The sequence below is a fragment of the Rutidosis leptorrhynchoides genome, chromosome 4, assembly GCF_046630445.1.
Source record: "Rutidosis leptorrhynchoides isolate AG116_Rl617_1_P2 chromosome 4, CSIRO_AGI_Rlap_v1, whole genome shotgun sequence".
Taxonomy (NCBI): Eukaryota; Viridiplantae; Streptophyta; class Magnoliopsida; order Asterales; family Asteraceae; genus Rutidosis; species Rutidosis leptorrhynchoides.
Window position 1 is genome coordinate 364,312,051 of NC_092336.1, and position 14,679 is coordinate 364,326,729.

A 14,679-nucleotide genomic window follows, 5' to 3' on the forward strand; every position below is an offset into this window, starting at 1 on the left:
AACAAATGAGAAAGAATATCATTTGGAAGATGATCCTAGTAAAGATAACCTAGAGCTCACAACCGACCTTAAACATGTTAAGGATCATCCAATAGAACAATTCATACGAGATATGAACACTAGAACCACATGATCACAAATCTTCAACCTAGTTACAAACTATGCATTCATCTCTCAAATTAAACCCAAAAATGTTAAGGAAGCCTTACTAGATGAGAGCTGGGTGGAAGCCATGAAAGAGGAATTAAATCAATTCCAAAAGAGTGATGTATGAGATTTGGTTCCCTTACCAAGTGAGCATAATATCATAGGAACCAAATGGGCGTATAGGAACAAACTAGACGAAGATAGAAAGGTTTTTAGAAACAAAGCCAACAAGAAGGAATTAATTATGATGAAACCTTTGTTGCCATAGCTAGGTTAGAGTCTATTAGAATACCTCTTACATATGCATGTGCCAAAGATCTAAAACTTTACCCAATGGATGTCAAAAGTGGTTTTCTAAATGGTGTCATAAATGAAGAAGTATATGTGTTACAACCTCCAGGCTTTGAAGATTTTGAAAAATCATATCACGTGTTTAAACTTAAGAAAGCCCTATATGGACTCAAACAAGCTCCTAGAGCATGGTATGAAAGACTTAGAACTTTTCTCATTAATCATGAATATGAAATGGGAAAAATTGATAACACATTATTCATCAAAAAGCACGAAAAAGATTTAGTTATTGTTCAAATATATGTTGATGATATTGTATTAGGGTCTACTAACGTATATCTTAGTAATGAGTTTTCTAAGTTAATGCATGATGAGTTTGAAATGAGCATGATGGGTGAGCTCAAGTTCTTTCTCGAACTTCAAATTAAACAACTAGAAGATAGAACGTTCACCAATCAACAAAAATATATCTATGAGATGATCTAAAAGTTTGGCCTAGAAAATTCGAAGCCAATGGCCACTCCTATGGCCACTAATGCAAAGCTTACTCTCGAAGAAGAAGGAGAATCATTTGATAGCACCAAGTATAGAGGGATGATAGGATCTATTATACTTAACAACAAGTTGGTCTGACATTATGTATAATATGTGTTTGTGTGCAAGATTCCAAGAGAATCCCAAAACATCACATGTTGAAGCGGTTAAAAGAATCGTTAGATACTTGAAAGGTACTATGCATCTTGGGCTATGGCACCCAAAGTTCACCGGTGTTGACATTATGCGCTTTTCGGATTCCGACCATGAAGGGTCATTGATTGATCGAAAGAGTACAAGTGATGTATGTGCATTTGTTGATCTTTACTTGACATCATGGTTCTTGAAGAAACAAACATCCGTTGCACTATCCACTACTGAAGCGAAATATGTTTCTGTGGGAAGAGCATGTGCACAAGTGCTATGGATGAAATAAGCCTTCATCAACTACGGTATTATCTCTTCTGAAATAACTATATGCTGTGATAATAGAAGTGCTATAGACCTATATAAAAATCAAATATTACACTCTAGGACTAAACACATAGACATTAGGCACCACTTTTTACGTGATCACGTCCAAAAAGGAAATATTGTGATTGATAAGGTAGATTCCGTAGAAAATATAGCTAATATCTTTACTAAGCCTCTGAAAAAGGAAACCTTTACTTTTCTTAGGAATGGGTTGGGAATGATGGAACATGTGCCATAGTAAACTATATAACATAACACGTGCGGTTGGAGCACGGTCGAACGCAACCTCGACCGCACACGGGCTGACGGCTATTTTGTCCTTCTCTCACCATCTTTATTATCTAAATAACTTTTTCACCAACCCCACTCTTTCCTTAAACCCCAACCACTAGATCTCAAATCTCTTTGTCTCCTTTCTCACATACATCTCTAGTGGTCCTTCAAGGTAAGTATCCAAAATCTTAAATTTTGCTTACTCTTAAAATTTCTCTCATATGTTCTCATACTCTTTTCATAATCTTCCATAAGAATGTATTTAGTGTCTAACATACTAATAGAAATACTTGTTTTAATGCATAACTCATCTATTGTGTGAAAATTCTTTTCTTTTGAGATTAATCACTAATAGGGTGCCATGTAGGAATTTTTTTCTTGCATATTCATGAAATTTCATTTTAAACCACTCATACATACACAAATGCTTGACCAAGCCTTCATGATAAATTTCAATCTCATGACACATCTCAAATCTTGGCAAACATAAAATGAAATGATGAAACTTCTCTATTTTTTAAAATATGGCACAACTCACTTGTTTTCAAAATGCGTCTAAACAAGAATTAATCAACATGTGTTTAGAATACAGGTTTAAAAAGAACATGTTGTAAACATGATTCCTTTGCTAAACGTTTTACTTTCCTAGGAAATGTCTAACTCACCGTACCTTCCTCCGGGTGTTCGAAGAGAGCGCGTAGCATACCACCGTCAATAAATGGAAACTAGTCCTCTTCTTGATGAACAAGTCGTTCACTATGATGAGTTTCAAAACCTTCGCACCTAGTTTGCTCAAAAAGGATGCTTTTTCTTTCTTGAACCTAGATGAAGTTATTTATCCGTCTCTTGTTCGGGAGTTTTATGCCAACTTTGAACTTCTTCACCCGAAACGAGTCAAATCTTGACTTTGTAATAGGACCTACTCTTGGCTTCTTTCTTATTTCGCCTCAGTTAAGGTGGTTCCTTCACACAATCATTGCTTCTACACTTTTCGAAGAAATCTTTGATCATTGCATCCTACCTACTCGATTCAAGAAGTACTCTCCACTATCACTAACCCGGGCATACCTCACAACCTCAATTGTCGAATCCTTATTCAAGATTTTGAGATTCACCATGACCTTTAACTCTTTTTGACCATCATTCGACACAACATCTTTTTTAGGGAGACTCTTGTCAATCATCTCCCGGGAATCAAAGTGGCAGTTCTATGGTGTTTTCTATCCAACTACACAATGAATATCGCATATTTCATGACACAATGAATGGCAATCTTCGTGAACTACCTAATTGTTCTCTTTCCTACTCTATCCATCTTAACCACCTATTTTGACACATTGGTGTGATCATTCCTCTAAGGGTCCCTCGTCCCGTGTCAACCATTACTCTCAATTTTTGGGTTAAGAATCCTATCATAAATCTCTCATCCGACGCTAATGACTCCACCATCTCTGACACCGTCAGCACCAATGCTCATTATCTTTAAAAATGGCTGGTTAAGGAAAAATTAAGGGGGAGCCATACTATTTACTCTAATTAGGTTAGCTTATGATTATGACTTATTATCTTGTATGCACTATGTATTCTAATTATGACTTATTATGCATTCTATTCTTTTCTTTATGAGTTTGTTTAAGAGGGAGCCATACTATCTTCCGATATGTAAGATTCAAGGGGGAGCATTACTCTAGGGTGCACTTAGTTCTAGGGGGAGCTAACCTTTTTTCTTCGATAAAAAGGGGAGAAAGTGTATGGTAAATAACGTTAACACATGTGTTATTTTATACGTCTAAGCACACTTGCTTATGTTTGTCATCATCAAAAAAGGGGAGAATGTTGGTTAGTAATCCAATGATAATATTCAAATATTAATCACTCTGTTTTGATGATGACACCAAGCCTTAATGCTTAATGCGTATAGAACAACAAAAGTTCACAAACCTACATGATCTCTAGCAAACGACCAATACACATAATAAACATGTTAAAAGAGTCCTTTGCAAAACCCATGTAGTACATGGCTAGGTCCACAGTCGATCACAGGTTTGACCGTGTGTGTCCTGTACAATGGTTTCTGAGAAACCAGGTACACGGTCGACTCTACGGCAGACCGTAGTTCGACCGTTGTTCTTCTGTACAAAATTCGTGGACCAAATAATGTTTGAACACTTTGGGGCATCTATAATTCACGAAACCTTTTTCAATATGCTTATAATAGTTTCACTCTTCATATCCAAAAGGGTTTTGGTCACTAGGATGTTAATCTTGATTAATCTCACATAATGTCGCCTTAATGACACACTTTAACTTGCAATTAAGGTTAAACACATAAGTGTTGCAAAATATCATTTTGTACCTAATTGCAAGTCATCCTTTTAAATCTAAAATATATCTAGACATGTTTAGAATGGTCATTAAGTCCTAAATAAAGAGATACTCTCCTCTTAACCCTTAAGCATTACTTAAGTATGGTTAATGCAACTCCCAAAGAGTCCTTAAGTAGATTCAAACTAGTCTTATTTGACTTATTGCAAGCAACCAATGAGGCGAGATACTTCCATCGAAGTATTGAAAAATTGTTGAAGACATTTGATATGATGTGTGGAGTGTTGTGGTTTTTTAAAAGATAAAAATATGCATATGCCATTATAGGAAATCAATGACACAATAGAAGGACAATGGGACTTTCCTCTTTTGGAAGCTTATGTCAACTTCCATGAATACATCCAAGAAGAAAGGGGTTATTGAAATGTCCCGTTCATATCAATTATAAACGTTCCATATTAATTGATTTCGTTGCGAGGTTTTGACCTCTATATGAGACGTTTTCAAAGACTGCATTACTTTTTTAAAACAAACCATAACCTTTATTTTATCGATACAAGTTTAAAACATTACGAAGATTATCAAATAATGATAATCCAAAATATAGCGTTTTCACACGACCATTACATAATGGTTTAGAATAATATTACACAACAATTTAAGTCTTCGAATGCAGTTTTTAAACAATATTATACAAGCATGCTGACTCCGATTCTTGTCGTTAAATTAGCATGCAACAGCGAAAGCTCTTAATAATCACCTGAGAATAAACATGCTTAAAACGTCAACAAAAATGTTGGTGAGTTATAGGTTTAACATATATATTATCAAATCATAATAATAGACCACAAGATTTCATTTTTTCCATAAATATACATCTCATATCAGGCATTTCGCAAACTGCATAGAGATAAAATTCATTCATATGTTGAACACCTGGTAACCGACCTTAACAGGATGCATATAGAATATCCCAATCATTCCGGGACTCTCATCGGATATGATAAATCGAAGTACTAAAGCATCCGTAACTCGGATGAGGCTTGTTGGGCCAAATAGATCTATCTTTAGGATTCGTGTCAATTAGGGGCCATTTCCCTAATTCTTAGGCTACCAAGCTTAAAAGGGGCATATTTGGTTCGATAATCCAACATAGAAAGTGGTTTCGATTAGTTGTGTCTATTTTGTAAAACATTTGTTAACTGCATGTATTCTCATCCCAAAAATAATAGATTTTAAAAGTGGGACTATAACTCACTTTTACAGATTTTTACTTTGCCGGAAATAAGACTTGGCCACTGGTCGATTCACGAACCTATAACAAATATATACATATATATCAAAGTATGATCGAAATATATTCACAACATTTTTATTACGTTTTAATGATTTAAGTTTGTTAAGTTAGCAGTCCATCGCTAGTAATCTACAACTAATTATCCATAACTAATAGTACAGAAATAAATCAATATATATTATCTCGAATCAATCCACGACCCAGTGTATACAAGTCTCAGGCTAGATCACAACTTAAAGTATATATATTTTGGAATCAACCTCAACCCTGTATAGCGAACTCTAGCATTACAGCATATAGAGTGTCTATGGTTGTTCCAAATAATATATATAGATGACGTCGATATGATATGTCAAAACATTGTATACGTGTATATGGTCTATCAAGATTACATAATATGTTAGAGTACATGTATAATACAATATAAGTTAATTAAGTTATGGTTAGAATAGATTTGTTACAAATTTCACGTAGCTACACCAAGCAAAAATATCCAATTTTGTTTTACCCATAACTTCTCCGTTTTAAATCCGTTTTGAGCGATTCAAGTTGCTATGGTTTCATAATGAACTGAAATTTATGAAACTAAATAGAAAAAGTATAAGTTTATAGTCGGAAATACAGGTTACAAGTCATTTTTGTAAGAGGTAGTCATTTCAGTCGAAAGAACGACGTCTTGATGACCATTTTGAAAAACATAATTTCACTTTGAGTTTAGCCATGATTTTTGGATATAGTTTCATGTTCATAAGGAAAATAATTTTCCTAGAAGGACAACCTTTTATTCAAAGTTTATCATAGTTTTTAATTATCTAACCCAAAACAGCCCCCGATTTCACTACAACGGCGTATGTCCAGTTTTACGGTGTTTTTTCATGTTTCCAGGTTTTAAATCATTAAGTTAGCATATCATAAAGATATAGAACATGTGTTTAGTTGTTTTTAAAAGTTAAGTTATAAGGATTAACTTTGTTTGCGAACAAGTTTAGAATTAACTAAACTATGTTCTAGTGATTACATGTTCAAATCTTCGAATAAGATAGTTATATATGTATGAATTGAATGATGTTATGAACATCATTACTACCTCAAATATAGTTGGTAAACCTACTAGAAATGACTAAAATAATCTTGAGCTTGAATGGATCTTAGATGGCTTGGAAGTTCTTGAAGGAGAATCATGACACGAAAATAATTTCAAGTAAGATTATTACTCGAATTAAGACAGTTTATAGTTATAGAAATAGAATCAAAGTTTGAATATGAGTATTACTTTGATTTAGAAAGATAACCTACTGTAAATAACAAAGATTTCTTGAGATTGGATGATCACTTGAAATGGATTTGCAAGATTGGAAGTAAAATAGCAAACTTGAAAGGATTTTCAAAGTGTTCTTGAAGTGTTCTTCCTGTGATGATTATAGCTTGATTCTTAAAGTAATTTTTGATGAAGATGATGATTAGTTTACTGGAAATTTCATTCTTGAGAGTGTGTGTGTGTTTAGAGAGAATTAGAAAGGGAATTGGAAGTGAAATGGAGTGGGTGGTGAGTGGTGAAGGGTGAGTGGGGTTAAAAGGAGTTCTTGTTTTTGTTTCCTTGCTCATAAGTCATGATATTTGTCTAATTGTTGGTTCCACATGTTTGTTGACTATCTAGAGCTGCTAAGAGCTGAATTATTATGTGTATATACCAATAGTATATATGTCTAGGAGCTGGGTATTGTACGAGTACGAATACGGTTGTATATGAGTAGAATTGTTGATGAAAATGAATGAGAATGCAATTGTAAGCATTTTTGTTAAGTAGTAGTACTTTGATATGTGTCTTGAAGTCTTTCAAAAGTGTATTAATACTTCTTAATATACTACATGTATATACATTTTAACCGAGTCGTTAAGTCATCGTTAGTCGTTACATGTAAGTGTTGTTTTGAAACCTTTAAGTTAACGATATCATTTAATGTTGTTAACCCATTGTTATTATATCTAATGAGATGTTAAATTATTACATTATCATGATATTATTTATGAATATATCTTAATATGATATATATACATTAAAAATGTCGTTACAACGATAATCGTTACATATATGCCTCGTTTTGAAATTCTTAAGTTAGTAGTCTTGTTTTACATATGTAGTTCATTGTTAACATACATAATGATATATATAATTATCATTTCACCATGTTAAACATATATATATATCAATGTCTTAATGTGATTCATATGTATTTAGTAAGACGTTGTTATAACGAATCGTTATATATATCGTTTTGAGTTTCTTAATTCAATAGTCTCATTTTTATGTATATAACTCATTGTTAATATACTTAGTGAGATACTTACTTATAAAAATCTCATGTTAACTATATATATATATATATATATATATATATATATATATATATATATATATATATATATATATATATATATGCATATATATATCATCATGTAGTTTTTACAAGCTTTTAACGTTCGTGAATCGCCAGTCAACTTGGGTGGTCAATTGTCTACATGAAACTCATTTCAAATAATCAAGTCTTAACAAGTTTGATTACTTAACATGTTGGAAACATTTAATCATGCAAATAAAGTTTTTAATTAATATATAAACATGGAAAAGTTCGGGTCACTACAGTACCTACCCGTTAAATAAATTTCGTCCCGAAATTTTAAGCTGTTGAAGGTGTTGACGCATCTTCTGGAAATAGGTGAGGGTATTTCAGCTTCGTCTAATCTTCACGTTCCCAGGTGAACTCGGGTCCTCTACGAGCATTACATCGAACCTTAACAATTGGTATTTTATTTTGCTTAAGTCTTTTAACCTCAAGATCCATTATTTTGACGGGTTCTTCAATGAATTGAAGTTTTTCATTGATTTGGATTTTGTCTAACGGAATGGTGAGATCTTCTTTAGCAAAACATTTCTTCAGATTCGAGACATGAAAAGTGCTATGTACCTCGGCGAGTTGTTGAGGTAGATCAAGTCGGTAAGCTACTGGTCCGACACGATCAATAATCTTGAATGGTCCAATATATCTTGGATTTAATTTCCCCCGTTTACCAAATCGAACAACGCCTTTCCAAGGTGAAACCTTAAGCATGACCATCTCTCCAATTTCAAATTCTATATCTTTTCTTTTAATATCCGCGTAGCTCTTTTGTCGACTTTGGGCGGTTTTCAATCGTTGTTGAATTTGGATGATTTTCTTGGTAGTTTCTTGGATTATCTCTGGACCCGTAATTTGTCTATCCTCCACTTCACTCCAACAAATCGGAGATCTGCACTTTCTACCATAAAGTGCCTCAAACAGTGCCATCTCAATACTCGAGTGGTAACTGTTGTTGTAGGAAAACTCTGCTAACGGTAGATGTCGATCCCAACTGTTTCCAAAATCAATAACACATGCTCGTAGCATGTCTTCAAGCGTTTGTATCGTACTTTTGCTCTGCCCATCAGTTTGTGGATGATAGACAGTACTCATATATAGACGAGTTCCCAATGCTTGCTGTAATGTCTGCCAAAACCTTGAAACAAATCTGCCATCCCTATCAGAGATAATAGAGATTGGTATTCCATGTCTGGAGACAACTTCCTTCAAATATAATCGCGCCAACTTCTCCATTTTATCATCTTCTCTCATTGGCAGAAAGTGTGCTGACTTGGTGAGACGATCGACTATTACCCAAATAGTATCATAACCACTTGCAGTCCTTGGCAATTTAATAATGAAATCCGTAGTAATGTTTTCCCATTTCTATTTTGGGATTTCAGGTTGTCGAAGTAGACCTGATGGTTTCTGATGTTCAGCTTTGACCTTAGAACACGTCAAACATTCTCCTACGTATTTAGCAATATCGGCTTTCATACCCGGCCACCAAAAGTGTTTCTTGAGATCTTTGTACATCTTCCCCGCTCCGGGATGTATTGAATATCTGGTTTTATGTGCTTCCTTAAGTACCATTTCTCTCACATCTCCAAAATTTGGTACCCAAATTCTTTCTGCCCTATATCGGGTTTCGTCTTCCCGAATATTAAGATGTTTTTCCGATCCTTTAGGTATTTCATTCTTCAAATTTCCTTCTTTTAAAACTCCCTGCTGCGCCTCCTTTATTTGAGTAGTAAGGTTAGTACGAATAATTATATTCATAGCTTTTACCCGCATATGTTCTCTGTCCTTTCTACTCAAAGCGTCGGCTACCACATTCGCCTTCCCCGGGTGGTAACGAATCTCAAAGTCGTAATCATTTAACAATTCAATCCACCTACGCTGCCTCATGTTCAGTTTTTTCAGATTAAATATGTGTTGGAGACTTTTGTGGTCGGTATATATAATACTTTTGACCCCATATAAGTAGTGCCTCCAAGTCTTTTATGCAAAAACAACAGTGCCCAATTCCAAATCGTGAGTTGTATAATTTTGCTCGTGAATCTTCAATTGTCTGGACGCATAAGAAATTACCTTCGTTCGTTGCATTAATACACAATCGAGGCCTTGCTTTGAGGCATCACAATATATCACAAAATCATCATTCCCTCTAGGCAATGACAATATAGGTGCCGTAGTTAACTTTTTCTTCAACAATTGAAACGCTTTCTCCTGCTCATCCTTCCATTCAAATTTCTTCCCTTTATGCGTTAATGCAGTCAAGGGATTCGCTATTTTGAAAAAATTTTGGATGAATCTTCTGTAGTAACCAGCCAGTCCTAAAAATTGGCGTATATGCTTCGGAGTTTTTGGGGTTTCCCACTTTTCAACGGTTTCAATCTTTGCCGAATCCACTTGAATACCTTCTTTATTCACTATGTGACTGAGGAATTGAACTTCTTTCAACCAAAATGCACACTTTGAAAACTTAGCGTACAGTTTTTCTTTCCTAAACAACTCTAGCACTTTTCTCAAATGTTCTTCGTGTTCTTTATCATTCTTTGAGTAAATGAGTATTTCATCGATGAAAACAATGACAAACTTGTCAAGGTATGGTCCACACACTCGGTTCATGAGGTCCATGAACACAGCTGGTGCGTTAGTCAACCTAAACGGCATAACCATAAATTCGTAATGACCGTAACGCGTTCTGAAAGCAGTCTTCGGAATATCATCCTCCTTCATCCGCATTTGATGGTACCCAGAATGTAAGTCAATCTTTGAATAAACTGACGAGCCTTGTAGTTGATCAAATAAGTCGTCGATTCTCGGTAGTTGGTAATGGTTCTTGATGGTAAGTTTTTTCAACTCTCGGTAGTCGATACATAACCTGAATGTACCATCCTTCTTTTTGATAAATAAAACAGGAGCTCCCCATGGTGATGTGCTTGGTCGAATGAAACCACGCTCTAAAAGTTTTTGTAATTGGCTTTGGTGTTCTTTCATTTCGCTGGGTGCGAGTCTGTATGGAGCACGAGCTATTGGTGCAGCTCCCGGTACAAGATCTATTTGAAATTCAACGGATCGGTGTGGAGGTAGTCCCGGTAATTCTTTCGAAAATACATCGGAAAATTCTTCTGCGACGGGAACATCATTGATGCTCTTTTCTTCAGTTTGTACTTTCTCGACGTGTGCTAGAATAGCATAACAACCCTTTCTTATTAGCTTTTGCGCCTTCAAATTACTAATAAGATGTAGATTCGCGTTGCACTTTTCTCCGTACACCATTAAGGGTTTTCCTTCTTCTCGTACAATGCGAATTGCATTTTTGTAGCATACGATCTCCGCCCTCTCCTTTTTCAACCAGTCCATGCCAATTATCACATCAATACTCTCTAACTCTACTGGTATCAAGTCAATCTTAAACGTTTCGCTAACCAGTTTAATTTCTCGATTCTGACATATTTTATCTGCTGAAATTAATTTACCGTTTGCTAATTCGAGTAAAAATTTATTATTCATTGACTTCAATGGACCACTTAATTTAGCACAAAAATCTCTACTCATATAGCTTCTACCCGCACCCGAATCAAATAAAACATAAGCAGGTTTTTCATCGATAAGAAACGTACCCGTATCAAGCTCCGGGTCTTCCTGTGCTTCTTCTGTATTAATGTTAAAAACTCTTCCACAGCTTTGTCCATTATTGTTTCCCTGGTTTCTGCACGTAGTTTTGTAGTGGCCCTTCTTCCCGCATCCATAACAAATAATGTGGGTATTACTTGTTCCTTTACCCGCTGGTCCATAAACTTCGCACTTCGTTGCATCAGGACCCTTTCTATTACATTTGATGCATGATGCCGAACAACAAGTAGTTGGATGGTACCCTTCACACCTTAGGCACAGAATTTTCTGATTTTGATTGCCAGTATTGTTATTGAGATTGTTGTTGGGATTGTTGCGGTTTATTATTGTTGGGATGATTGTTGTAGTAGTTGTTGTTGGGATGGTTTTTGTTGCGTTTGTTGTTGCGGAAAATGGTGCGATTGTGGTTGTAGTTGTGGTGTTGATTGTTGAAGCGATAGTTACTGTTGTTGTGTTGGTGACTCTTGTCACTGTTTTCTTCCCACTTTCTCTTGATTTGTTTCGTGTTGGCCTCTTTGGCCACCTGTTCTTTAATCCTTCCCTCAATCTAATTTATGAGTTTGTGAGCCATTCGACTTGCCTTTTGTATGGAGGCGGTTCGTGTGAACTCACATCTTCTTGAATCCTTTCTGGTAACCCTTTTACAAATGCGTCAATCTTCTCCTCTTCATCTTCGAACGCTCTTGGACACAATAGGCACAACTCTGTGAATCGTGGTTCATATGTGGTGATGTCAAAACCTTGCGTTCGTAATCCTCTAAGCTCTACCTTGAGCTTATTGACCTCGTTTCTGGGACGGTACTGCTCGTTCATCAAGTGCTTGAATGTTGACCACGGTAGTGCGTAAGCAGCATCTTGTCCCACCTGCTCGAGATAGGTGTTCCACCATGTTAACGCAGTACCTGTGAAGGTATGCGTAGCATACTTTACTTTGTCTTCTTCAGTACATTTACTTATGGCAAACACCGATTCAACCTTTTCGGTCCACCGTTTTAATCCGATTGGACCCTCGGTTCCATTGAATTCCAAAGGTTTACAGGCAGTGAATTTTTTGTAGGAGCATCCTACACGACCTCTTGTGGAATTAGTTTCACTGCTAGAACCAGAGTTATTGTTGTTATTTTGCATTGCGGCCTGCACTGCGGCTATGTTCGTAGCAAGGAAAACACGGAAGTCTTCCTCACTCATGTTCAAGTTCTGACGAGTCGTCGGTGCCATTTCCTTCAAAAATAGCCAAAAGAATTGAGTTAATCATATAGAATTTAAGAGTAGTCAATAGTATTTCGTAGCATAATATGAACTTATTTATAAAAACTTTTTCTTCATATTAGCGTTTTATAGTTTTAATTTGGGTAGTACCTACCCGTTAAGTTCATACTTAGTAGTTACTATACAATTCAACTACTACGATTCTATATGAAAAACTAAATACAAATAATATTTCGCGTTCAAACTTTTATACAATATTTTACAAACTTACAGTACAGTTATTTTACATATAGCATGAAATATAGCACACAATAACTTTGATACAAGGCAGTTGTGAAGTCAATTCTAGTTAAGTGCAAGTCGTTCAGCAAAGGTAATAAAGAGACGTAATTCGTAGGTCCAGAAACAAGTCATGCATTCGGGTTTTACTAGTATTATTTCCCATCCTTGGTCTTGTGGAAAATAACCGTTGTGGTCGTTGGCAAGACAGCATGTTGTAACGTCGTCAAAAGGACTAGTGTTACGTAATGCCCAACAGCCCCGTAACAATCTAAAAACCTTGTCTCTCACTCCAACTACTGAATCCATCACTTGTGGGAATGTTTTGTTTAATAGTTGCAATCCGATGTTCTTTTTCTCAATTTGGTGAGAAGCGAACATCACTAACCCGTAAGCATAACATGCTTCTTTAAGTTGCATGTTGGAAGCTCTTTCTAATGAACAAAGTCCTATGTTGGGATATGTGGAGTCAAAATAGGCTCTCAACCCATAGTGTAAAATTGAATTTTGGTTCCCCGCATTTAATGCCTTAAAGAAAACACGGCGTAACTTAAGATCTCCCCAATGTGATATACCCCATCTCTCAAAGGAAAACCTTTTATAAACTAAGGCATGCCTTGAATGTTTTTCAAATGTTCGACACACTAATTTCGCCATAAATAATTGTGCCGATGAATTCTGACCGACTCTGGACAAGATTTCATCAATCATATCCCCTGGTAGGTCTTCTAAAATACTCAGTTGTCTATCCTTAACATCTATTTTGTGTTTTTTACTGTAAAAAATAGACAAGGATTAGATTCGTAAAAGATAATTAACAAATAATACAGGCAATTTTTACATATAACATAAAGATACAAGCACACTACAATATATATATTACACATCATGGTTACTACTCTTCATTCTGACTCACTTGTTTCTTCCTCTTCGGACTTGGTTCGTTTCGCTAATTTCCTAGGGATATATGGTACTCCCCTAATATGAGCCGTTATTTTCACAAATGGTTTAGAAAAACCTGGTGGCATAGATGTCCTCGGGTTATAGTTAAAACTTAAAAAATACGGGTGTTTACGGTACACCTCATCAGGGTATTTCATGTTAACGTAGAGTTCATCGGGGTTGGAATTAGGTTTATTTTAATGCCTTTTCCCTTATTATTTTCTTTTGCTTTTTCAAATTGGGTCGAGGTAATTTCTATAACATCATCGGAATCCTCATCGTGATCCGATTCATCAGAAAATTGGTAATTTTCCCAATATTTTGTTTCCTCAGCGGAAACACCATTGACCATTTTTAACTTTGGTCCATTGGTTGAGAATTTTCTTTTATTTATCTGTTTTTCTGTGATTCCTACTATTTCCTCCTCCGGTTCCTCTTCTTTCGGTTCCTCTTCTTCTGGTTCTTCTTCTTCCGGTTCCTCTTCGAGAATTTGTGAATCTTCCCAAAATATATTCGACTCTTCATTATTATTAGGTGAGTCGATGGGATTTGTACTAGAGGTAGACATCTATCACACAATATCAAACACGTTAAGAGATTAATATATCACATAATATTTACATGTTAACAATATATATAGTTTCCAAAAAAAGTGTTAAGCAATCGTTTTTAAAGAATACACGGTCGAAGTCCAGACTCACTAATGACTCCTAACAAACTCGGTTAGATACACACTAATGCAATTTCTGGTTCTTTAAGACCAACGCTCGGATACCAACTGAAATGTCCCGTTCATATCGATTATAAACGTTCCATATTAATTGATTTCGTTACGAGGTTTTTGACCTCTATATGAGATGTTTTCAAAGACTGCATTCGTTTTTAAAA

General features: G+C 35.5%; 1 protein-coding gene across 1 annotated transcript; it reads left to right on the top strand.

Moving 5' to 3' along the window:
* The first annotated feature begins 951 nt into the window (after positions 1-951).
* Positions 952-1,408, top strand: LOC139841804 (secreted RxLR effector protein 161-like). Its single transcript, XM_071832003.1, has 2 exons — positions 952-1,022; positions 1,102-1,408. The coding sequence occupies exons 1-2, from the start codon at positions 952-954 to the stop codon at positions 1,406-1,408; spliced, it is 378 nt and encodes a 125-aa protein (XP_071688104.1).
* The last annotated feature ends 13,271 nt before the right edge of the window (positions 1,409-14,679 follow it).

Bases quoted from the DNA above. Each gene is read 5' to 3' on its own strand.
- LOC139841804 (XM_071832003.1), top strand. From the start codon at position 952: ATGGCCACTCCTATGGCCACTAATGCAAAGCTTACTCTCGAAGAAGAA. The intron at 1,023-1,101 runs GTATAGAGGGAT...TTTGTGTGCAAG, and splicing joins GAATCATTTGATAGCACCAA to ATTCCAAGAGAATCCCAAAA.